This window comes from Natrix helvetica (genome assembly GCF_964273705.1).
Source record: "Natrix helvetica genome assembly, chromosome: Z".
NCBI classification, from domain to species: Eukaryota; Metazoa; Chordata; class Lepidosauria; order Squamata; family Natricidae; genus Natrix; species Natrix helvetica.
Window position 1 is genome coordinate 118,450,402 of NC_138554.1, and position 26,487 is coordinate 118,476,888.

At 37.9% G+C, this 26,487-nt stretch overlaps 1 protein-coding gene across 1 annotated transcript; it reads right to left on the minus strand.

Moving 5' to 3' along the window:
• Positions 1 to 1,395: 1,395 nt before the first annotated feature.
• Positions 1,396 to 25,537, minus strand: LOC309381671 (1-aminocyclopropane-1-carboxylate synthase-like protein 1). Its single transcript, XM_081932923.1, has 14 exons — positions 25,294 to 25,537; positions 22,179 to 22,238; positions 21,767 to 21,837; positions 20,217 to 20,286; positions 19,166 to 19,232; positions 18,208 to 18,305; positions 17,934 to 18,011; positions 10,722 to 10,822; positions 8,949 to 9,035; positions 6,992 to 7,037; positions 5,862 to 6,003; positions 4,746 to 4,888; positions 3,528 to 3,681; positions 1,396 to 2,651 (listed from the first exon to the last, which is right to left on the minus strand). The coding sequence occupies exons 1-14, from the start codon at positions 25,426 to 25,428 to the stop codon at positions 2,470 to 2,472; spliced, it is 1,434 nt and encodes a 477-aa protein (XP_081789049.1). The 5' UTR covers positions 25,429 to 25,537; the 3' UTR covers positions 1,396 to 2,469.
• Positions 25,538 to 26,487: the final 950 nt, after the last annotated feature.

Here is a 26,487-nt window from a genome sequence, read left to right on the forward strand (position 1 = left end):
TTCCTCTATACTTTCCCATTTTTTGTATTTGTGGATTAAAAGTCTCTTTCCTTGCAAGGCTCGGCTGGATCGTAATCTTTAAACAATTTTTTTTCTCCTCTTCCGGAGTTCGGAGCTTAGAGAGAGGCAAAAACAGAGGGAAAAGATGTAACACTACCATCTAGAGGCTTGGCAACATCTGATATTACAAAGCTATTGGCTTTGTTTACTGAAAGGGTTAGTGGAAAACGTTTTGTTTATGCAGGTGTTCCTTTGAAGGAAAGAGAAAGCTTTGATCTGAAAAACTTCACTGAAGTTGTTTGAAACCTAGCAAAAGCCTTGGATGTTTTAGTGGCTGTGTTTATAACCTGGAAAAATGGCACAATATGAAGAAGAAAAGGAATTAACGTTGCAAAGAATTATGTTAGAAATTCAAAAAGTTTTAATAATCAGAGAGAGAATTGAAAAGAGACTTGAAATTATAGATCAAAATACAGAAAGTACGGAGGGAAGAGTTGAGAATACTTATAAAACAACGATGAGATTTGAGGATAGAGTTCAAAAAACCACAGAGACATATGAAAGTGATAAGAAAATTGTTGACACTGACAGCAAATTGAGAGTGGAGGGAAATGACAAGTGTGAAATACGGAAAGAGATCGATGAACTGGAACTCTATCTCAGATGTCAAAACATAGATGAAGAAAGGGGAGAAAATTTGGCAGAAACAATGAGAGTAATTTCGGCAGAAGCACCAATGATAACAAAAGTCAAGCTGATGAAAGGAGCAGATGGAGAATTTCGAATTCTTATAAGATATGCAATGAACAATAAGTTGTCAAGAGAAGTCCACATAAGACTTATCAAGAAAACACTTAGAATACAAACTTTACAAATGGCAAGAGATATTGGACTACACTATTTCTGGGAGGATACAGGATGATGAAATGAAATGTCACAATAAAACTTAGTTAAATGTAGTTAAATTTTGAGTACTATGTATAATATAAATAATAGCTATAGTCAAATAAATGATCAATAATGATAATAAATCATTTATATATACTAGATTGATAATATGAAATTTTATACAAACTGTAGGTGAGGATTATGGAGATGATGTTGAAAGGCCTTTTTATAAAAGAAAAATAATTCTATATAGAATAGAATATAAAGATGTAATATCATTGGATGATTTCAGGATGATGTAATGAAATGCCATAATATAAATTTACTTCAAATTTAACATGCCTCATATAAAAAGGATGCAATAATAGCTATGCTTAATGGATGTTTAATAATTATAACAATTTGTATATGTGTATATTAGATTGATGATACTAATAATGTAAAAAACATGGAATTGGAAATTATTAGAGAACGTTATCAAAGCTAAAATAATAGAATGACTTACAATAGGATATAAAAAATCATTTTATTGGATATATTGAAGATATAATTAATTATTATAAATGGATACATATTTAGAATACCTTGTTTAAAATGGAGAAACAATCGTGATAATTAAACAAATGAAATATAATAATAATATATACAAAGATATTTGATTGACAACATGTGATTTTTGATAAAGCTCAAGTGATGACTATGGAAAGGACGCAGAAAGACCTTGTAACCAATCAACACACTGTACGCAGTTGAAGAGGTTTTTATGTTATATGCTTTGTGTGTTTTTGTTTGTTTGAAAATAAAATTTTTATTAAAAATAAAAGATAGACCACTTTGCTTCTGCTGAAGCTGCCTTTGGAAGGAGGGTTTTACAACAAGTCCATGCCTTGGACTTCTCTTCCATGGGGACCAGATCCCTCCCTTAACACGGCCCAAGCTTGGGTATGTCCCTATCTGACTGCTGTCTCCACCAATCGTGGAGAATAGGCATTGGTACTTACCTGATACGCTCATTCTCACTTCAGATGAAGATAGCCCCACCCTGTTCTGGTTAGGTTCCATCCCTTGCTAGGACTAGGGTAGGCCTTTCTCTTCCTTTTCCCTTTTTTTCCTTCTCCTTCATCACATCAACTAACGTCAGTCCACCTTCGTCGAAAGCTGGGGAGGAGCAGCACGGAGGATGGTTTTATAAACTGTAGACTCAGCCCTATTGGTTACTGGACGGAGTTAACCCTATCTGACTGCTGTCTGCATTGCAGTGAGAATGAGTGTATCAGGTAAGTACCAACGCCCATTTTCCTCAACTGGTTGTTTGCCAGTAGAAGCATTGCTTCCAGCCTTGGAACCTGTCTGAAAGAACACATTGAGAAATGGTCGGTTATTTTCCAATATAGCTTAACACTTCAGTTAAGAGAAACCTCATTAAGGAAGTTAATCTTTCTCAGATATGATAGTCCTGATTTTAAATTAATAACCATAAATTACAAACAAGGTAAAAGCTATCTTCAGATAATATAAAGAGAAAAGAAAAGGAGTCATAATATACATAAAAACAGGTTATTTGTGTTGTCAGTCCAGATCTTAGAAAACAGCTATTTTCTTCAGCTGTGAATAACCCTCTGACATATCATCCACTGATATATTTATGACATTAGCGGAAACATTGTCATCTGACTCAGTACATTTGTTTCCTTCAGGAGATGAACAAAGCGTAACAGGTTCATCCGTTTTATCACAAAGCAATTGTTGAAGTCTCTGAATGCCTATAAAAACAAAAAGAATAATCAACTTTAGAGAATGCATTTATATCAAGGCTGTGTTTGTGCATTCAACAAAAAGCTTAGCAAATCTAAAATTAATGTATTGCTAGGAGGGACATGGATGTGCAATTTAAAATCCCAAATTCATTAGATTAGACTAAACAGGCTTATTCCAATAAATAAAGTCTCTCATCACATAGAAGTATTAGAAATGAAATGTAAACAATTCTTCACCCAGAAAATTCTAAATTATAAGTTATAGCAATGTACCCTGATCGGAAACTTATCATATCACCTTCAATTATATCCCAGTATTAATTTTTTTCAAAAGCTTTTTAGAAAACAATAATTAACTTTCAAATTCTATTGACTTATTTTTAGTAAATATAAATTAATGTTTCAGAAAAATATTCAATTAGTATAATCAAGCAGTATCTTTATTTACAATTCTTACTTCATTTACAGCACTAATCAATTTTCTTTATCATTGTTCTCTCAAATGATCAAGAAAGATCAAATACATCGTAAAAAATAGATATATTAAAATATTTTTCATTATATGTTTGTGCTCTTTTGAATGAACAATAGAATAAGGTATCAAAACTATATTTTCTGATTGAGTCATTATGTATCTAGTTCAAGGGTCCCCAACCTTGGCAACTTTAAGCCTGTGCAGACTTCAACTCCCAGAATTCCCGAGCCAGCAAAGCTATCTACTATCATCCCTAAGTGATAGCTTTGCTAGCTCGGGAATTCTGGAAGTTGAAGTCCGCCAAGCTTAAAATTGCCAGGATTGGAGACCCCTGGAGCTGATATCAGGAATGGGGGCTGTATAAATGGAAAAAGAACCACAATAATTTTATAGAACTCAAAACTTACACAAAATAATCTTATCTACAGAATCTGAGAAAACTATTCTAAACCATCCAGGTTCATAACAGCAGAAGGCCTTCCCAGGACTAATAAGAAGTTTTTCATCAAGAATCTTCATCCATAAATCCATTTCAGCTTCAAATGTCTGTGTTTTTAAAAACTAAAACAAAACAACATGAATTGTGTTACATAAAATAATTATAATTAACATAATAAGCACCTTATATGAAAAGAATTAAAAAAAGATTTTATTTTCCACCTTTATTATTGTTATGAATAACTCAAGATGGCAAATATTTCTTCCTTCTATTTTCCCCACAACAATCCTATGAGATAGAGAGAGAAAAACTGGCCCAAAATCACACAGTTCACTTTCATGCCTAAGGCAGAACTAGAACTCATGGCCTCCTAGTTTCTAGCCTGATTGCACTTAGACCAGCGATGGCGAACCTTTTTTGGCTCGCGTGCCATAAGTGGGAGGAGCGCAGGGGGGTAGTTTGTGGGTGTGCCGCACCCATAACGTGTGCCATAGGTTCGCCATCACTGACTTAGACCTATATACCACTTTACAGTGCTTTACAGCCCTCTTTCAGTGGTGTAAAGACAGCATATTGCCCTCAATAATTTGGGTCCTCATTTTACCCGCCTTGAAGGGATGGAAGGCTGAATCAATCTTGAGCCTGGTGAGACCTTAATCACTAGACCAAACTGGTTCTGATCTGATCAAAGTTATCAATGAATTCCCAAATCTCCAACTTTTCCCCTAACTTAGATACATAAATTTACTATTAAGGGTATATGTTATTATTCTGTATTCTCATCACTAGGATAATACAACCTGTAGGAGTTTTAACTAAAACAATATTAAGTAATGTAGGATATGCAAAATGTTCTGTTTTAAAATTTTAACAAATGCAAAATTTCATTAAATACTCTAACTATGAATGTAGAACAAGACCATTTTAAGTATTTTGGTGGGTTTTCTTTCAGAAGATTGAAACATTTACAAAATGTCCATGGTGAAAAATTTTGTATATTTCATCTTAAAATTATTTTGAAGCAAAATATTTTATATATTACTGCCTCAAAATATTTTGAATGATTGATATAGAAACATCAATTATCATTTTAAAATATCAATATTTTCATCCTTATTTTTCAAATGGCCAATAGAACCTATTTTCTTCAATCAATACTTTTTATTTTTTTATATTTTTTACATACCTTCCTGAAATCAGCCCACACATATAACCCTGCTGAGCTTTTTAAAACAGGTATTCCAACTTCTGCAAGACCATCCACAAGAATGTTTTGAGCTTCTTTTAATCTTTTTTTATTTGTTGGGAAAAAGACATTATCCAGCCAGTCTGTCAAAACAATACAAATAATAATGCATTTTTATTTCCCTTTTTTTTTTGTACCATGGGTGTTAAACTCAATCATGTCACGTGACTTATCATGATGTATGAGGTCATTATTTGCTTTTGCGCAGCTGGGATGGAATTTATACACTGTCTTTTACCTTAGGTTTTATCATAGATGAAAGCAGGAAAAAGCAGAGAAAACTTAGCAGTTTTCATGTAGCATGCTTATATTTTCAAAACACATACTCTAAAAACTTTTCTAGTTTTTCAATGTCCAATTTTTTAATTGCTGTATAATCTGGTTGTTCAGTAAGAATTTTAGAGTAAGAACAGGGATGTGGAGGAATTTTTGTTAGTTTATAGTTTTAAATGTAACTCTAGCTTCAAAAAGTGACTCATGCTATTGGAGGATTAAATAATCTGACATTTTAACATATTAGTTAAGTATTTTTCTAATTATGATCACTAACATGGATAGTATCAACCAATAACAGTGACAAATTAATGGTAATAGAAAAAATACAGTGGGTTTTAGCTGGATTTTAGTGTAAATTTTGTTCACATAACTTGCTACTGAATACAATAATGTTTGGGAAATCCTACTTTGGTCACAATTAGGGTGATAATTATTATTTTTTTAAAATTCAACAGCTATTGTTCTAAAGATCAATTTTTATTTATTTCATTTTTATTTTATTTGGCTTTTGAGTCATTGACTCTAGCAGCTACATGGACAAGCCCCTACAACTTTCTTGCAGGATTTCAGAAATGGTATGCCTTTGCCTCCTTCCTAAGGCTGAGAGAGAGAGAAACCGAATCAAAGCCACCGTTACTGGCTTTGTGTCTAAGACAGGACTAGAATTCAAACTCTTGATTTCCAGCCTGATACTTTGACCATTACACCAAACTGGCTCTATGTTCATTATTTAGATGCTGTTTGTGTGAATCTACAGTCACATTTTCAGATTTGTCTAACCTCTGTCTTTAAGGATTTGTTGGAGAACATGCTGTACAGGGCCAGGACATCCATGAAAAATGACAAGCTGATTAACTGCTTTCCTGATATAATGGTTTCTGGTGTATAATACTCCAACTCGAATACCACACATGCCAAAATCCTAGAAAGGAGACATAAAGAACAATGTAATTTCAAATTCCCTTAAAATGGCAGTGCCCTATGCATATCCATAAATAAATCAAGGTTCAGAATTTGTAATTCAGATAAAATATGGAAATTCTCAAAGTTCATTTATATAATCCAAAAATTTACATGTAAAAAAATTAACTGCTATCTTTTTATGCATAAATAATTCAAAGCAGAATTTATTAATAACTTTCTCTGTTGATCTTATCAAATTAATAGCACTAGACAATAGTTTTGGCTGAGAGCACCACATAGATCTTTAGAAAAAGAAAAAAAAACACCCACAGCTTCTGTCTAAAGGCAACAGTCTTTGAGTCTAGACCACCTAATGCAGATTTAGCAGCTTTGGGAGAGGTAAGGGTGTATGTGTGAGAAAGAAGTTATTTTCATGGTATCAGGGATTTAGCAGCAGACAAAGGTTATTATTAACAACAAATAACTATAGAAATATATACTTTCCTACTGGCATTTGAAAGAACTATTATAACCAGAAATATATACACATTTGCACAGAATTCAAAGGGGTAGGCATAATAAGGAAATGTAAAATTCTAAAATGTGGAATCAGAATACAAGAAAAGCTGCTTGCATATTTGCACACAGACTGGGCTATAAGTGCACAAGGGTGTCTTTTGTGTGTCACCTATAGTTTGCTGAGGTTTGCTGCAGACTCTGAATACTATGAAAAACTGAGGAAGTGTAGGTCTTCTTACCACTTTCTTTGTTTTTGATTATTTTTTTAGATTAAAGAGATTAAACTGTGCTTTGATTTTAATTAGATTGCCCAGGTCCCACTACAAGCTGTCATACAATAGTAAGAGGGAAAAAAATCTGAATTCCAGTTTCACCAATAGCAGTAACATTAATAATTTCTACAGTGCAAACGGAATAGTATGGGAAAGGAAAATTTGACTCTCAGGAACATATTGAATACACATTGATATCAACTATCTTTAACCTACCTTGCTAAATCCCCACATAAAATGGGTTCGGTCTGGATCAGGTAAACTAAAAAGAAATATTCACAAAGAATTAATATATTCTTTAAAAAAATCTTTAATTATAAGGACAAGTATACTCTGAAAGAGAAAATCTGTCACACTTACTAGTGGCCTCATTACTCACAAATTACAAAAAATATAAGGAGTGGTTTATAATTATCAATTGAAGATATGTAAAACCATGTAATGAGATTGCAAATAATGAGGGCCACTGGAATTGTACCTTCTGAAATTAATGTAAGTTTGATAAAATGAATTATAGATAGTGCTTATTTAATGACCACAATAATATAGCTTTATGCTAGTGAACAGTACTTTTAAAACTATTTATGAGCTTTCACTATATAAGTGGTCATTGTTTAATAAATTACTCATTCAGCAACTGTTCGAATTTACAATGAGTTGTGCTGACAACTGGAACTTGTACTTAATGAGTATTGCAGTGTACCACAGACACATGATCAAAATTTGTGACTTCGCCTGCTGGTTTTACAGAAGCAAAGTCAATGGGGAAGCCAGCAGAAAGTCACAATCATGTAATCTTTGCTTAAAAATTGGCAACTGGAACTGCTGTCGCTCAGTGCCTGGTTTTTTGGCTTACAACTGTATTACTTAATGATGGAGTTTCCAATCCCAAACACTGTAGCTGAGTGAGGATTACTTGTATTTTGTATGAAAATGTACAATGCTATAAACACACAGAAAAATAATTACTTCAAATAAATAAAAAACTTATGCTGGGTTTATAAGATATGTAGAGCCGTGTCCTCGTGTTTTCCAGCCTTTTTGTACATCTTTCCTGCTCTTATGGCTAATATACTGTTGCTATTCTGAGCATATTATAAGGCGCATTGTCACTACTGAAACTTCTATTAAAGAAGTTGGCTTGCCATGTTGCAATAAGACTAAGGAATGAAGCAATGTATTAGGACTTCGTCATTAGAGCCTAATGAAAACATTCTTCACACAAGAGAGTGCTAAATCATAAACATAGTATTAAAGAGTATATGGTATTTTTTATAAAAAATAGTCTGGATAGATCTTAAAGCTACTACACTGTATATAATTACCTACATTTCAATGGTTGATGAGCCCTTTGCCAGATGAAAATTACAACATATTCTACCTATGGAATGCAGACATACTTGAGATGTATCCAAAAGTTGCAACAGATAGAGAATACGGCAACGACTGCTAACTACAATAAGTTTTGCTAATTGCTTATTGATATTAGCATTAATCTTTAAACCCTTAAAACATTATGGAGCTGACAGCAAAGTCTTTTGAATATGAATGCTCCCTACTGTGAAGATCAATGAGCTAGCAAAAATTTGTACCAAATTTTTATCAGGCTTAATTTTAATATTAAATAGTACATTTAATAATAAAGGTATTAATAAAATTCAAACATCAATTTTCTTGGTTTTTTTTTACTTTGGGTTTTGTTAGAATAGAAAAAGTCGGTAGAAAAGTCTACTAACTCTTGAGTCATATATATGATATTACATCAAATATTATTCTGGAAAAAATATGTAGTGTTTCTCCACCATGGCAGGTTTAAGAGGTGTGGACTTCAATTCTCCACATTCCCCAGCTAGTTCACACCTTTTAAACTTGCAAAGATTGAGAAACACTGAGGTATCCATTGAGAAATGACCAGCATGCATGTGCAGGGGAACCTTTACCTATCCATTGAGGTGACCTTAGGGAAATTATCCAGGAGCTGTTAAGACATGAACAAGTGCAGAATATGTTCCCTCGTCCCCCAGAGCAAGGGAAAATATTAGAAAGAGACTGATTCCCCCCTTGAATCTCTGGGGTATAAGAAGGGAGAAAAGAAAATTTCATAGGAAGTCTTGCAAAATTCCGCTATTACAGTCTGTCTCAATAAAGGCTTTCCAATAGAAGTGTTCCTTACCTCTTTAAGCTAAGGATGCTTGTAAATGTGGTATCACCATATACTGACAGCATGTAAATTTCATCCATTATTGTATGTAACTCATGCCTATATACAGAAAAATATATAAGAATTTCTTAAAGTCTTCAAGCATTAATTTTAGTTCATGGATTCATTACTTTGTTCAGTAATTCTTAACATAATATCTGTAAGACTAGTATTAAAAACATATTTAAAAACCCTTAGAAATTCTTACATTACACGATGAAAAGTCACAACAATATAACAAACTGAATTCTTAATTCTAATATTCCTAGACATTCAGAAGTTTGCTACTGATAGAAATATTAAATATTTAGAAATGTTTTTCAAAAACCGTTCCTTGGAAAAATTATGTTAATTATTATTTTTATTTCTAATGTCAAATGCAGTTCAACATTTATCAGGACATATAGATAGACAAACATTAATCTTGAGGCTTAAAAAGCTTTGAAAACGTTATTTCTACTCTAGTCATTAATTTTTTTTAAAAAATCACAAAAAGATGGAAGGTAGCATTAGGTGGCTCAGTGGCTACGATACTGAGCTTGTCAATCAGAAAGGTCAGCAGGTTAAGCAGTTCGAATCCCTAGCGCCGCATAATGGAGTGAAGTCCAGTTACTTGTCCCAGCTTCTGCCAACCTAGCAGTCCGAAAGCATGTAAAAAATGCAAGTAGAAAAATAGGGACCACTTTGGTGGGAAGATAACAGCATTCCAAGCACATTCGGTGTTTAGTCATGCCAGCTACATGACCACGGAGACATTTTCGGACAGGGCTGGCTCTTTGGCTTTGAAATGGAGACGAGCACTGCCCCTTAGAGTCGGGAATGACTAGCACATATATGTGAGGAGAACCTTTACCATTATAGGGTTTACACTTACAGCTTGTAAAACGATTATTACATTAAACATTTCTGAAAAAAATCATTCATTTGTTGCTTGTCTGCAGTGCAATGGCTATTTTTTATGGCTTTAAAATATTATCTCTCTATTTGCTATCTAATTTTTGTACTAGTAGTCTTTCTGTTTGTTTCCTCGTATTTTTTTGGTGTCTTGACTATAAATCAATAAATTTAAAGTTTCACTGAAAGTAAGAAAAAAATTGTGGACATATTTAAAAGTATAGTGTATAAATTAAAGGAACTATAAGAATGTATTCAAAGACAATTAACTATTTGAATATACTGCAATAAAATGAGGCAACTGGAAACTTTTATTTTTGTTTTAAACAAAACACCCTTCTTTGTGCAAGATACAGATATATTTACTCATATACCATATAGCTTTCTATTTACTGATTTTAAAATATTTTAAAATATCTAAATTTAAAATTAAAGGCTTTCCTCAATCCCCATTTCATAAATTGCTATCAAAATACTTTTGAAATCAAGAGTTTAATATATTACACACTACTATTACTATTGATTTTGGCAATGACCATTATTCAATTTCTGACATATATACGTATATATACATACGTACATCAGGGATTGGTGTTTTAACAAGAGTAGCCTTGCCCTAGCAATGCATAAATTAATAATCACTATTATGTTTTCATAAATTGGTCATTGAAGAATTCTCTGTTTTTTCACAAAACGTAGAAGATAAATTATTGCCCCAATATACTTCCTAAGTAGGGCAGGTAATCATATTTAGCACATGTAAAATGAAAGGAAATTGCCAAAATCATTTCATAAGTGAAATAATGCATTATGGAAAATTAAATCCCAAATAAACAGCTCTAGCACGCAAACCTGTGTGCAAACTCTAGACATTCTGTCAGTAACTGTGCTGGGTAAATGTCCCCTAATGGATTGTGAGGGTTGATCAGGATTAATGCTCTGATTCGGATGCCCTGAAAAAAGAAAAACTGATAGTCGGAGACGCCAACATGACGTCAAGCATACTTGCAGACGGAATCTGCAACACTGCCATCCTTTATTAAAAATGTCACTCACATATGGAAAACAGCAGACTGTTTACATGCATATTTATTCCTGCAACATCAGTCTTTGCCATTCAAGAAAATGACCTTAAAATTGCAGCATTTTTCTCTTATTAGCTTTCATCCTTAATGGCTAAAAAGATAAATTTCAGAAAGTCCAAGAACAAATATTTTATATCAGTTAAAAGAGGCACTTCAACCATATTGCATTCATCTAATTATAGCCAACAAGAACATTTGGATTTTTATTTTTAATTGATTCTAGATTAAAAACAATGAATGAAATAACTGAAAATAAAAACTGAAGACTTCTGTATAAATATACAGCATTTTTTTTCAAATAATGGCAATAATTTTAGTAAAGTAAAGAAGGAAAATACATAATATTCCACAAAAATGTACAGTTGGCTGCTGTAATTGTTACTTATGTTATTGTTAGTAAGAATTCTACTGGATTTAAAAAGATCATGTGAAGTTTTCACACTCTGCAACCTTGATGCAGAAACATGCCGTTTCAATGACTCATAGTACCTCACCAGGAAGTGAATATAAGTGGCTTACAATCATTATACCAAAATAACTGTAAATTAGTTTGAAATTGAAAAAGATAGGGGCAAGGAGCAAGATGCCCCCATGTGTGTGTATGTGTGACTTATCTAGTCCATTAATCCAGAATGACACACCACTTTGCAGCCCCAAGCCAGTTCTTCAGACCCTTTCAGAAAGCCAAATGACTGGTTGCAAATTTCACAAAGGGTGGGGGCTGCATGAAGTTCCAAAGGACAGGAGCCATAGCAGAATTAGTTGTCCTGGATCCCGGCCAGTTGGAATTACTTGACATATCTTCAGCATGCCCCTTCTGGGTGGTGCAGACCAATCCCTTTGGGGTGAGATGGTTCCTCAGATAGCCAGGAGCCATGCAATGAAGGGCTTTAAGGGTGATAATCAACACTTGAACTGGACCTAAAAGCAATCTGGCAACCATGGGCCACCAATAAGTGTCATGCAGCTGCATTCTGCACTACATGTAGCTTCCAAATAATCTTCAAGGGTAGCCCCACCCCCTCGCCACCCAAGAGCATGTTGCAATAGCCCAAAAATGAGATTATTAGACTTGTTTAACTGACTGCAGGGACTCCCAATCCAGGAAGGAGCTCAACAAAATTGTGCAAAGGCTCTCCTATCCACAATTGCCACCTGCTTTTTGAGCCCAGATCATCTCCATATTGCACACTGGGTCTGTCTGTTGTGATGCAACCCCATCTAGAAATGTTAAAGTTCCAGCTCTCCAAGCTCCACCCACCCAAAGCCAGAGGGTCTTCCCATGGTTCAGTTGAAGCCTGTTTTCCCACATCCAGTCACCCACGTCTTCAGGCACCGTGAAAGGGCAGTGCATTTGAGTCACTGGAGATGGAGATGTAAGGTTGACTATCACCAGGATACTGATGGCACCTCATTCAATGGTCTCACCCAGTAGGTTCGTGTATACGTTAAAAAGGGGTGGAGAGTTTGAGTTTTTGAGTTTGAGTTTTATTAAATTTATATACCGCCCCCCTCTCCCCGCAGGGACTCGAGAGTACACTGTGGTGAGCAAACAATAAAGGAGCAGCTATGGCCTAGGTCTCTCACTCACTATTAACAGGGATTAGGACCTGCCTTGGAGAAAGGAGCCAAATATCACAAGAATAGGTTGACCAGTCCCAAAAGGATACCATGGTCAATGGTACTGAAGGCCACTGAGAAGCCAAGGATGGATGCACTATTCCCATCCTGCTCATGCCACAGTTCATCCAAAGTGTAACCAATAATTTTTCTGTCTCATAGCCAGGTCTGAATCCTGACTGGAAGGGGTCGAGATAATCTGTTTCATCCAGGACCCTCTGAAGCTGCCTTTTCTACTATCTTTTCCAGAAAGGGAAGGTGGAAATTGGATAAAAATTGTTCAGACAGGTAAGGTCAAGAAACGGCTTTCTGAGGAGGGGGCAAACTAGAGGCTTCTTAAAAGATCCTGGAAATGTCCCCCCCCCAGAGGTAAGTTGCTCCCAGTTTATCCTGGTTCAGCTCTGCCTGCCATCCAGATGCTTCTGTACATGCGCAAAAGCATCACACGTGCAAGAGAGAGAGAGAGAGAGAGAGAGAGAAAGAGAGAGCGTGCACAAGTGAACCGGTAGTAAAACCGGTAGAAACCCACTAATGGTCCCCCCCTCCTGCAGTGAAGAATCTGCCTGAATCACCAGGCAGTCACCAAGTTCTGAAAGCTTTCACCAGATAGGAGGGCCAGGGATTTGAAAAGTCGCTGCACTGACAGCATCAAAGGCCCTGTTCACTTTCCCAGGTACAACAGGATCAAACCATTCCCAAAAATAACCAGGTAAGACCTTTATCCAGGCATCTCTAACAGAACTGGTAGCATTAGTTCCAAGTGGGAACCATTCTGTCCATCAGGTATTCAAAATATTTCTCTGCATGGTCTGAAGATGATCACCTGAGTCCTCCTGTCTGAGGAGGGACCAAGTGATCTTGAACAGGGCTGCCAGGCAATACTCTATGAATGCAGAGAGGGTGGAGAAATAATGGTGTTTCACTGCTATTTCTGCCACAAGATAGGCCTTAATAACAGCTGTAAGTTGTATCTGGTGAGATTCATCCCTTGTTTTCCTCCAGTGGTGCTCCAGGTTTCCTTCTGCCCTTTTCAGAAGCCAGAGCTACTCTGTGAATTATGAGGAGTGTTTAGGTCAAGAGAGATGCCCCAGGCATGATTGCTAAACTTCCTATTATTACCCTGTTTCCCCGAAAATAAGACTTCCCCAGATAATAAACCCAATCAGGCTTTTGAGCACATGCACTAAAATAAGCCCTCCCCAAAAATATTGCAACACAGCAGCAGCCGTGAGGTGACCATGCTCGCCACCTTCTGCATCTCAAAAATAAGACCCTCCCAAAAATAAGGCCAAGCGCTTATTTGGGGGGGGGGGGTCAAAAGAAAATAAGACCCTGTCTTATTTTTGGGGAAACACGGTAATAACTTATCTTTTAGGATATTTTTTAATTTTAAAACAAATTAAGTTGAAAGACTGCTTACTGAAAAGCATCTACCAGCCAATATTGCTTTATTACTTTTGAAAATAAAAGTAGTGTGCAGAAGCTGTATAGTAATTTGTTTGGAAATATCCTCTCCCATATCTTTGATAATAAAGGTACACTGAATAATAGGATCATCCTAAAGATAGAAGGAAAGGTTGTGTTAGTGGCATATTTTGTTTGTGGCCATATTCAGCTAAAGTGGCAGTTGGAAGGTAAGACAAGGAGATGGAGCACAGGAGGTGGATGATTTACGATTGTGTGATTTCCCTGGTCTCCACCTCCACTCCCCCTGGATTCCCCTAACTGAAGCTAAACCCTGGTCTGAGAACCCAAAAGTCAGCAAAGCAGCTAGCCGTGGCCTGGGTCATCTGATGGAGCCAGAGCTGACAGAAGAGACAAGCTTCATTGGCCTTTGTTGGCAGCTGGACTTACTTGTGGTTAATAATGCTGTGGAGAGTGGCAGGCTGCCGTTGGGATTTCCTGAGGTTAACTGGTAAGTGGGAGCTTGGAAATGTGAACTTCATGAGACACCGTAGGACTACACTGCTGCTAAATTTCCAGTGCAGCACAGCAGGCCTTCTAGCTATTTTTCTGGCTACCTTCTGCAATTTTGCTTCTGCAATCCTCTGAATGTTCTGTAGCTGGGCCTGGGAAGGCTGCTTGGGGAATCCTGGGACTGGAAGGGAAAATTGAGTGAGAGGCGAGTGTGTTGGTCCCTTTTCCCCAGGTGAGAACTACGGGAGAAGAATGGCTCCTTGGTTGGTGGGTGAGAGCTTTTTTAAGGAGGAGTGTTGGGGATGGGGGATGGAATGTTTCTCAGGGAAGGCAGAAGAGGGCGACCTATTTCAGTGGTGTCAGGTAACAGGAGACAAGGGAGTCAAGGGACGGGGAAGGGACAGGGAACGCGACCTTGATGTTTAGTATTGGTCTCATGTTCTGCCCCCTTGCACTCACTTCATTTACCTGGTTAGCAGATCTGTAGTGGCTCAGGTCTTAGGCTGCTGCTTTTAAATGTCAGATCAGCTTCCTCCAAGAGAAGGCTGATCTGGCTTGTATAACTGAAACCTGGCTGGACCCAGAGGGAGGCATTCCCTCATAGAAATATGTCCAGTGGATTATCGAGCATGGCACCAGTCTAGACCTCAGGGCCGGGGAGGGGGTGTGGCTGTTATTATCAGAGAATCTCTAGTAGTCTCCATAGGCACTGCTCCACAAGTGCCCGGCTGTGAGACCCTTTTTCTTAGATTGGGCTTAAGGGATCAGGAGGGATTGCTGCTGCTCTACCAGCCTCCCTGCTGCATGGCAGCTTCCCTACCTGGGCTCCTGGACCTCGCCGTAGGGCTGGTGGTGGAGTTCTGGGGGATATTAGCCTCCAATCCCGGGGGTGGGGGCAGCCCAATATTTCATGGAAACCATAACTTCCATAGGCCTGTCCCAGGTCATCCAGGGTCCTACTAGCAATAGTGGCCACACACCCAATTTGGGGTTCTTGTGAGAGCAGTGCCTATGTGACCTAAAATTGATGGACCTGTCCTTGGTCCCATTGTCATGGTCAGATTAGTCTGGTGGCAATGAGTTTCTCAAGAGCTGTAAACCACCACCACCACTACCACCCCGGCAGAGAGGAAGGACCTATTAGATTGGTCCTCCCCCATCGACTAATGCATCCGGATGGGTTCCAGAAGAAGCTGGGAGTTATAACTGCAGATCCACTGTGCAGTCCAGCTGAGCTCTTAGTCACTGTTTGGAATAGGAAGGTGACTGAGGCCCTGGATAGGATTGTACCAATGTGACCTCTCCTCATCCGTAGACCTCTCTATGCCCCGTGGTATACAGAGGAACTGAGAGGGATGAAATGCATGAGGAGATGTGTAGAGCGCCACTGGGATAAACTTGATCGAACATGGGTAAGAACTGCTACTAAGGCCTACGTAGTGGCGATTCGTGCAACGAAGTGTAAATACTTCTCCACATTGTGTCTGCAGATAATCACCCAGCGACCCTCTTTAAGGTGAGCCACCTCCTCCTGGGGAAAGAGGTGATTGAGGTGCACCTGAAGAGATGCGCTGAGGAATTTGCAGATTTTCTGGAAGACAAAAGCGCTCGACTTCATTCCCAGTTAGATTCCAGCGTGTTTGCTGGTCCGATGGAAGTCCCTGAGGTAGGTTCTCGCCCTGTTATCTGGGAACAGTTTGATCCTGTTGCTCCCAAGAAAGTGGACAGCAGTGTGCAAGCACCTGTGTTTTAGACCCATGTCCCTCCTGTCTTGTGAAAGCTTCCCAGGAGGTGACAGGCAGGAGGACTGGCTGTGATTAATGCTTTCCTAGAGGAGGGGGTGGTGTCCCAGCACTTTAAGGAGGCTGTGATCCGCTCTCTTCTTAAGAAGCCATCACTGGACTCCAGCTCGTTGGATAATTTCTGACCTGTTCCCAATCTTCCCTTTTGGGGGAAGGTTGTTGAGAAGGTGGTCGTGCGGTGGTTCCAGATGTTTCTGGATGAAACAGATCATCTTGACCCCTACCAATCAAAATTCAGACTTGGATTTGGGAAAGAAATGGCATTGGTCACACTTTTGGATGATCTCTGGCGGGAGCAGAATGGGGGTAGTTCATCCATCCTTGCTCTACTTGACCTCTTGGTGGCTTTCAATACCATCAACCATAGTATTCTCCTTCTGCTATCCTGGTTCACTTCCTTCTTCTGCAGCCACTCTCAGTCAGTGTCCTCGCTCACTGCTTTACAGGGTTCCGCAGGGTTCGGTACTCTCTCCTCTCCTGTTCAACATTTATATGAAGCCTCTGGGTGAGATCATCCGTCACCATGGACTGAGGTATCACCAATATGCTGACTGATACTCAACTGTACGTCTCGTCCCATGGTAAGTTAACTGATGCCGTGTCCTCCCTCTCATAGTGCCTAGAGGCAGTTGGGGCTGAATGGGAAGCAACAGATTGAAACTAAACCCTGGCAAGACCAAGTGACTCTGGGTTTGGGGTTCGTTGGCTCAGGGAGAATTGCCACCTTTGGTCTTGGATGGTGTGGCACTACCCCAAACAGACCATGTGCTTAATTTAGGGATTTTCCTGGACTCACGACTCCTGCTGGTGGCGGTCATGGCCAGTAGGGCCTTTGTGCAACTGCGGATTTGGCGCCAGTTATGCCCTTTCCTGGACCAGCAGTCCCTACTCACAGTCGCTCATGCCCTAGTCACTTCCTGTCTTGACTATTGCAACATGTTCTACATGGGGTTCCCCTTGAAGAGCATCCGGAAGCTCCAGTTGGTGCAAAAATGCAGTGGCCCGCATGATTTTATGCAGACCCCGGTGTGCAGGTCCCATTTCCGAAGGAGATACACCTGGTGGGACCCAGAAGAAGGCCCTTCTCATCATTCCCCCAGAGATTAGAATGGCCTCCATTCTAATACTCTTCCATAAGGCACTGAAGACCTGGTTCTGCCAGCAGGCCTGGGAAACCCAGAGCGGGATGGAGCCCATTAAATGACTCGTGTGATCTGCTGTTGCTGGGGTGCGGGGTGGGAGGTGATTTTGCTATATTGTACTATATTAATTTATTTGATTCTTTTTATTAGTTTTATTGTTTTAAATGTGGTTTTATATTCTGTAAGCCACCTTCAGTCGCTATGGGCAAAAGGCAGCAATCTAAATTCAATAAATAAATAAATATTTGGGGAAACTACTCATGACATGTTCTTGAAATTCTAAATATGCCTACTGGCTAACAGACTGAACAGAATAGGGGTAATATAGGAAGGATAAAGATAATGAAAAAATTCTCAATCAATTCCCTACTTGTCAACACATTTGCCTCTCTTGTATTTTAGCACGATGTGTTTTACCAGAAAGGTTAAAATCAATTACAAATAGTATTCATCTACAATTACCGGTAGAATATGAAGTTCAAACAAAAATATTCCTACCTTTTCCGTGGCTTCTTGGTACGCAGCTTCTAATTTTTCAACTGTTAATTGAAACGGTTGGCTTCCTTTGTCAGCTACCTAAAATCCAAAACTCTCAATGTTAATAACTCAATAAGATATTGCAGTTATTACTAAAAAAATCCTGAACAAACTTGAGGAAACATCAATGTAGTCAATGGTTTAGGCATTAAAAGCATGGTGGTAGAACTTCCCTCTATTGAAAAGGGTAAATACAATGATACACTTTTTTATTTATATGTAATAAAAAGAATACCTCACTGAATAATGGTACATGAATAGGTTGCATTCCACCATATAGCCAAGTTTTGGAATTTATGCCACCATAATATGGAGTTGGAATTAGATATCCATCTGTAAAAAAACACAAACAAACAAAGGAAATATTTTTCAAGAGACTTTTACTAACCATTATAAAGCACTATACTATTTTGCTTCATTTTCATTATTGTGTTCCATAAATCCTAACAGTTTTAAAATAAACGCTATTATTATGCTATTTATTAGTTAACTAAACATTTTAGCAGTATTATATCCTCTTTTATTTAAAAAATCATTAACTAATGAGACTTTATTAGAATTATATTCAGGTATTTAAGAGTGCACATCAATAGTTTAATTTTAGCAGTGTTTTTTGAAAATCACATAAATAGTGTTAACTGTAAATATCACCTGTCAGAAAAAGTTATCTCTTGATATCAGCCAATGGAAAACATATGCTTTTAAAAAGACATTGCTGAAAATTATTACAGTAACATATACTGCATGAAAATCACGCACACACAAATATATACATTGTCAGTGTTTCAAGTAATATACCCGCTAAAAGCAGAAATCTGAGGCACGTAGATTCCTCAAAGAACATGTTTATTGGATACATCATATTGGCACAGCTAGTGAAAACCAACTTTAAAAGTTTCCACGTTTTTTTCCCTAATTAAAAGAACAAATATTTTCCCCCTCAGATGTCACCTGTCATATTGTCCAATGAAAGTAGCCTGGGAGGCTGCTTGGTCATTTCTCTCCTCCTTCAACTGCCACCTGTTAGGATGACCTTAGTTCCCACAAGAACACTTTTTGTTTTGATTATCAGCAAGCCTACCTATTTTCCTCTCCCTTCTCCCTCTCAGAGCTTGTGGCAACTATGAGACTTCAGCCAGGTTCGCTTCAGAGTTGACATATATATATATATACACACACTAAAGCTGCCTTACCTCCAGGATCACACAACACAGTCGAAAGAGTTGCAAAGACAGCGCAGCAGCCATTCATCACAATAATCTAGATAAATGCCAAGTTGCAATTAACAACATTGGTAATCATTTGAAATACTAAGGGACCAGTCTAAAAACAATCACATCATGGGTTTGGGTGGTATCTAATAATCCTTATGACATTAAAGTGTCTGGGAGATTATGTTGTTTGAAATTATTAAGGTCTACAGGTAGTCCTTGCTTAATGACTACAACTGGGACTGACATCTCCGTTGCTAAGTGTTGCTATGGCCAAGTGAAAAATCATACAATGTGCCTATTTTATGATGTCACTTCCACTTTCATTATTAAATCACTACAGTCATTACACAAGATATCACATGACCACAACTCACAATTTCATTTCTGTGTTTTCTATACATTTTGTTGGTTTGTGAAGCTTGCAAATAGTGGTCACAGGATGGTATGACAGCTATAAATGCTGATTGTGAAGCACCCAAATGGTGATCATGTGACTGCAGGATGCTGGAACAATCATTCATGTGAGGATTGGTCGCAAAGCTTTTTTTTTTTAACCAACCATTATAATTTTGAACAGTCCAGGCAGTCAGTAAGCAAATACTCCTCTAAGCTAGTATTTCCATATTGTGTGACTATCGATAGGCAGTCACAGATAATGCTATTCTAATTTGATAGGAAAGTATGCTACTGTAAATAGGTAATGTGACTGTACCTGAGTTAGGAATGAAGATAATTCAAACAGAAATAGAACATTTTCAGAAATGTTAAGAAACCTGAATATTATTTCCAAATTATCATTATAAATATATCTATGCTGGGACTGATAACATGAAGAAGTTAGGAATCTAAAACTTACCTAACAATTTGACACTAGTTTGAGCATAAAAATATTGTGATATATCCCAGCATATTTTCCAAACCAATTTAAAAGTAATAAATTTAATTAACTTTATTAAAAATCACATTTTAGATAAGTTTCATCAAATGTTACCAACAATAAAGAAAGACAAAAAATATCCTTGCATCTTACATGTTCTGGATCTAACGGTACTGAAGCATTTGCATATTCAGTAAGAAATTTGGCAATTTCTTCTCGGAAGCTAAAATTTAAAATTAATATATATCCATAATTAACACATTAACCAAATAATTTGCCATAACATTTTTATCTATTGTTATATGAAAAATAACACAAGTAGAATTCAAACAATGTTCGGCAGATTTGATCTCGAGCATAAATTTGATATACTGATTTTTACTTCCGAAATCTTGATTTGAAATCTAGCAAAAAGAATTACTCAAACAGTAATTAAAGTAAGGATTACAGTATTCAGAGCACAATTTTATTTTAAAGTTGTTTTAGTTATCTTGATACCACCAAGAATTTGGATGAGAAAGTATTCCATGTTTAGAAAGATCTCATCCTAGAAGCACCAACTACTGTATTTTTCCGAGTTTAAGACGCACCGGAGTATAAGAGAAATCCAAGATTTTGAAGAAGTAAATTAAAAAAAAAAATTTGCACTCTGCAGTCCTCCCAAACCCTCTGCGTACCTTATTTTTTTGGGAAAAACGGGGCATGAAGAGAGTTTGAGAGCCCTGTAAAGTGTTCCTGGGGGCTGGGAGGAGAGCAAAAATGAGCAAAAAGGCGTTTTTTGCTCATTTTTGCCTCCCCAGCCCCCAGGAGCACTTTGCAGGCCTCTCAAACCGTCTGCACGTCCATTTTTGCGAAGTGGGTGGTCTTTTGGGGGGGGGGGAAGGTGCGTCTTATACTCTGAAAAATACAGTCAGTCCTAAGAAACATTTCTAAGATGTTGGCAGCTCACATCAGCAAGAATAGAGAAAACTTAATTTTTTTTTTCATTTCCCTCCTCTTTGGATCATCAGAAGCAAAAATATCTGTTACAGCATGATGCAGAAGGAAAACAAAGAAGAGCAAAAGATTAATACTAATGGATTTTTCAAAAGCATACTGAGGATGTTATCACCACAACTGAAGTTCTGAAAAAGTTCTTGCAATAGAAGGCACATCTTTCTGATCTCTTCAAATAGCAGTATGACTTGCACTCATAGTGAAACAGTACAATAGTTGTCAAATTTAAAACCAAAATTTTGGGACATACAAGAAATATATTTTCAGAAAAAACATTGAAGACATGTAATTATTAATTTAAAAATATTATGGTTTTTAATCATTTTTAATGAATATCCACTGTTAAGAGTTCATTAATAGTTATCAAATGGTCATAGTCATTATTGTAATTGCATAATGTAGAATAGGGCTGAAAAGTTTCAAATGTGATGATAAATTAGAATGTAAACTGAAATAATCATATTTTTATTCAGCCTTTAATTTCAATATATCCACAGAAAGAACTTTATCACAAAACATTAGTATTAGGAAATAATGGAATAGTCAATGGAATCCCGCTTCCCTGTCCTTTACTGAAACATTGTGAAGGTAGAAATAGAAACCATATACACAGTGTACCCTTTGTAATCCAGGTGGAATTAGAAATATAAATGTTAATTTGTTTCAAAACATTTTTTAAAATTGGGTAATGATTCTTCATACTGTACCTTTTAATGCCTTGGGTATCCGAGTATTGGAGTAAACGAGGCTCCAAATAATTCATATCAGGTTTCGAAAGCTATCCATTGTTGTAAAGAAAGGGAGACAATACTTTGTATGAGTTACTTGATTCTATTGATTTACATGGTGTTTTTAGTATGGAAATTAGCTCACTTACATGAACTCAGTTGATGTTAATCTTTAATAACTATATACATCTTTACAGGCTAACCTGATGACAATTATATTCCATACATCAATTATCAACAGGAATTACAACACAGCAAAGAATGTGTGCCTATGATAATTATCTTTTCTCGATATTATTAGATTATTTAAATATAGCAAATCATAGCCATCAATCTTTTAAATATGTCTAAAATTTAGAGACCTACACATTTAATAAGAATCCAAACTTACCCTTTCCTGTAGTAAATCAAAACAAAGCTTGTTCTCGCTTGTTCCAAAATTCAAAATGCCCTGAGAATAAAAGTAACAAATTCAGCAAGTCACCATTAACATCTTCTATTTTCATATGGCAAAATTTTAAAGTAATAAATGTATCAAAATGTTAATCTACTAAACCAAAGAGCAATATGAAAATAATTTGTGAATGTTACATATTACCTGCCATATGTGACAAGGCGCAACCAGTTATCTGATTCTCAAAGATAGCTAGCATTAGAGGTAGTCCTCGACTTACAACCACAGTTGAACCCAGAATTTATGTTGGTGAGAAATTTGTTAAGTGAATTTTATCACATTTTACAACTTTTCTTGTGACATTTGTTGAGTGAATCACTGCAGTTGTTGAATTAGTAGGTTGTTAAGTGACTCTGCATTCCCCTTTGACTTTACTTGTCAGAAAGTCTCAAAAGGTGGTCACATGACCATTGGACACTGCAACTATCATAAATATGAACCAGTTGTCCAGCATCTGAATGTAAATCATGTGATCATGGGGATGCTACATTGGTCATAAGTGTGAAAAATGATAATAAGCCACTTCTTTCAGTGCCATATTAATTTCAAATGGTCATTAAATGAACTACTGTAAGTCAAGAACTACTTTATTTACTATGTGCATTTTAAAATCAACTTACATAACTTTTCTTTCCCCTTCCCTACAAGCTTTTGCATAGGCAATGCTGTCTTATGTATAGGTTCGGTAAGTATGTTCCAGTCCTAGACAACTGCTTTGCTGCTTAAAAACATAGTGGATGTCAGACAGAGTTAATTTGAGATCCTGGAACCAGACTTGATATTGAACCAGACTTGCATGATACTTAATAGAGTTGAGCTAAAACAAACTGCAGCTGCTATCACTTCTCTCTTCTTGAATTTCTGGTTTGTTATAGCAGTTTTGCCTACCGTCCCTTTGAGATAATCCTACCATAACCACAATGGGAATAGAAATCTACAAGTTTAGGAGGCACCAATTTGGGAAAAGGTGCAGTATTGATGGGTTTGCATCTTTTGATCCTGAAAAGTGCTGCAAATCTTATTCCGGTAACTTGGAGGTAAAATAACTGCCTTATTTCTCTACCTCTAGGAAGAAAAGTTAGAGATGCTTAAATCTCACACCTCACATTTCCTGGACTTCCTTCTGCCTTTACTCACATTATCTGGGGTACCTGAAACATCATTTCATTGCCTTGCCATTTCCATCATTTATTTATTATAGATATCTTCGCTCCCCAAATAGTTCAAAGCCATTATCTTCCCCCTGGTTCACTTTGTTCACCTGATATCCTTACACCTGAACATGCATCGTTCAATCTAGCTTTTCCAGTACCTACAGAACCCCCACTCCCCAAATTCTTCTTAAACTTCTAACTTCCTTAGCTATACAATTTGAGATGAACATCCTTTGAATGGTGTGGGAGTGGGAATGGATTTCCAGAGGAAAACATTGCAGCCTACAGGAACCATTTCCACTACTCAGGTGATCCTGAGGACACAGATAAACCTGGAAGTGCTTCAATGACCCTCTAAAAGGATGCAAATGACCAGGAAGGAATATAAATCTTTCCATTCTCCACTATCCTGTCAGAGCTGAAGAACCTTTTTGGATGAGAAGCGAAAAGTCTTCAAAAGAAAAAAAACAAGAAAGTCCAGTTGGATCCTGAAAAAAGCACCTTTGGGACAACCATGACCTGATGACTGAGAATCTCTACAGACTGTACTATTTTACTTCCACTGAGGTTTTATTCAAGAGAGAAAAGATATATCCACTTAAAGATAATCAAGAAATCCAAATGCAATCCTAAATTGCATTAACAGAGGGATACAATCAATAGCAAATGAGGTACTAATGCCACTCTTGAGTCTATAAAGCCTTAGTAAGACCAAACCTAGAATACTGCATCCTGATTTGGCCACCATTCTATAAAAAGATGCTGAGATTCTAGAAAGAGTGCAGAGAAGAGCAATCAAGATGATTAGGGGACTGAAGACTAAAGCATACAATAAATGGTTGCAGGAACTGGGCATGGCTAATCTAGTGAAGAGAAAGACCAGGGGAGACATGATAGCAATTTTTCAGGGCTGCCACAGAAAGGAGGGGGTCAAACTAATTTCCAAAGCACCTGAGGGCAAGATAAGGAACAATGGATGGAAACTGAGCAAGGAGAGATTCAATAGTTTGCCTTTGGAAGTTGTGGAAGCTTAATCACCAGAGGCTTTCAAAAAGAGATTGGACTGCCATTTGTCAGAAATGGTATAGGTATAGTGTCTACTGCTTGGGTGGGGGGTTGTACTAGATGACCTACAACAGAGGTGATATTCAGCAGGTTCTGACCAGTTCTGGAGAATCGGTAGTGAAATTTTGAGTAGTTTGGAGAACCAGTAAATACCACCTCTGACTGGCCCCACCCCCATCTATTCTTTGCCTCCTGAGTCCCAGCAGATCAGAAGGGAATGGGAGTTTTGCAGTATCCTTTCCCTGCCACGCCCACCAAGCCACGCCCACAGAACCAGTGGTAAAATAAATGAATCCCACCACTGACCTACAAGGTCTCTTCCAACTCTGCTAATCTGTTAATCTGCAGTTTAATGAAGAGAAGGGCCAATGGGAGACAGGATAGCAGTCTTCCAATATTTGAAGGGCTGCCAGAGACAGGAAGGGGTTAAACTATTTTCTCAAACCACTTGATGGCCAGATAAGGAATAATGGATGGAAACTGACCAAGGAAAGATTCAACCTGGAAATAAGGAGAAATTTTCTGACAGTGAGAGCAACCAACCAATGGAACAGAAGTTGCCTTCAGAAGTTGTGGGAGCTTCATCACTGGAAGCTTTCAAGAAGAAACTGGACGGCCATTTGTCAGAAAAGGCGCAGGCGCTCCTGCTTTGGGGAGGGGTTGGACTAGATGACCCACTAGGTCCCTTCCAACTGTGTTAATCTGTTATCCACCCTCAAAGACGACTTTTGTTTGCCCCCCCCTCCCGGAGCCCGATGTGATGTGATGCGGCGCAAAATATCCTAGGGGAGACCCTGCAAGCCGCCCGGAGCGGGTCGAAACGTGGCGGTCACCTGAGGGTTTTGGTCCGAGTCGAAAGGGTCGTCGAGGTACCTCTCGAAGCCTTTGTCCAGGAGCCCCGCGGCGCCATCGGCGATGCGGGCTCCGCGAGCGGATAGTTCTCCCTGACCGGGTGCTTGGTCGGTCATCCTGCGGCGGGGAAAGGTGAGGGATGAGGAGCTTCCCGGCCGCCTTGAGGATGACAAGCGAAAAAAAAGAGGCAGTGACGGCAATGAGGCGTGAACAAAGCAGCGGCTCTCCCTCAGAAGCGGTGACGGCTCGTCTCAGCCTGAACGCGTTTTTGAATGGCCGATCCGGTTTTCTTTCCCGCCCATTGGCTGGCCGAGGCTTCCGATTAGCCCGCCCCTTCGCCTCTCTCCTTCTCTTCCTGTGCGGTGTTTTGTCCCTTTTTGTCCATCCTCTGGAGACGCAGCGACATGTTAATGCGACGGAACGGGTTCTTGTCTCTCCTGTTGCAGGAGACAGAACGAGGGGAGAAGGGAGGGGGAGTCTACCCTACCCAGATTAGCCCTTTCCAAATCTTAAAAAAAAATAAAAAATGGCACCACCACCACCCTCCGCACCAAGAAAGTAACGTAACTTCGCGGAAACAAGGCGCTCTTGATCTTGCGTCGATTCACCTTGCAAAGCTTGAAGTCACATTTCGAGCATCGGATTGCTGGATTGTGGCTGCTATATTTGGTTGCATTTATTGTCAGAGGCGAGAACTCGAGCTGGCAAACGCATCATATATACATTTACTTTCGTGATATAGTTCAAGAGGAGGGGGCTAGTTATATTTTTAGGTGTTTCTAAATTCTTCATTTAAATTAAGAATTGTCAGTGGTACAAAAATGTCTAGAAGGAAAAGATAAATTAAACAAGCAGCAGAGTACTCAGAATTCCAATCTTCAGTTGTAGGTTTGAGGAGGTAGTAGTTTAATCAAAAACAAATATTGACTGAAACATAATTAATTGTACTATGCAGTGAATGGTTAAGTAAAGGATTGCATTCTTGCTTTGTAAAACATATGTTTTCATATTTTAAATATTTTTTCCAGAAATGTTTTTACACACTTTTGCACTGCAAGTTGGGAGCCTGGAGACCTAGATAGAAATCATATTGATGGGACTACAAGTCTCGACTTCTGAACCGTATTAAAAATATACCAGATTACAACTATTCTTAGAAATAATTGTTTTAACTA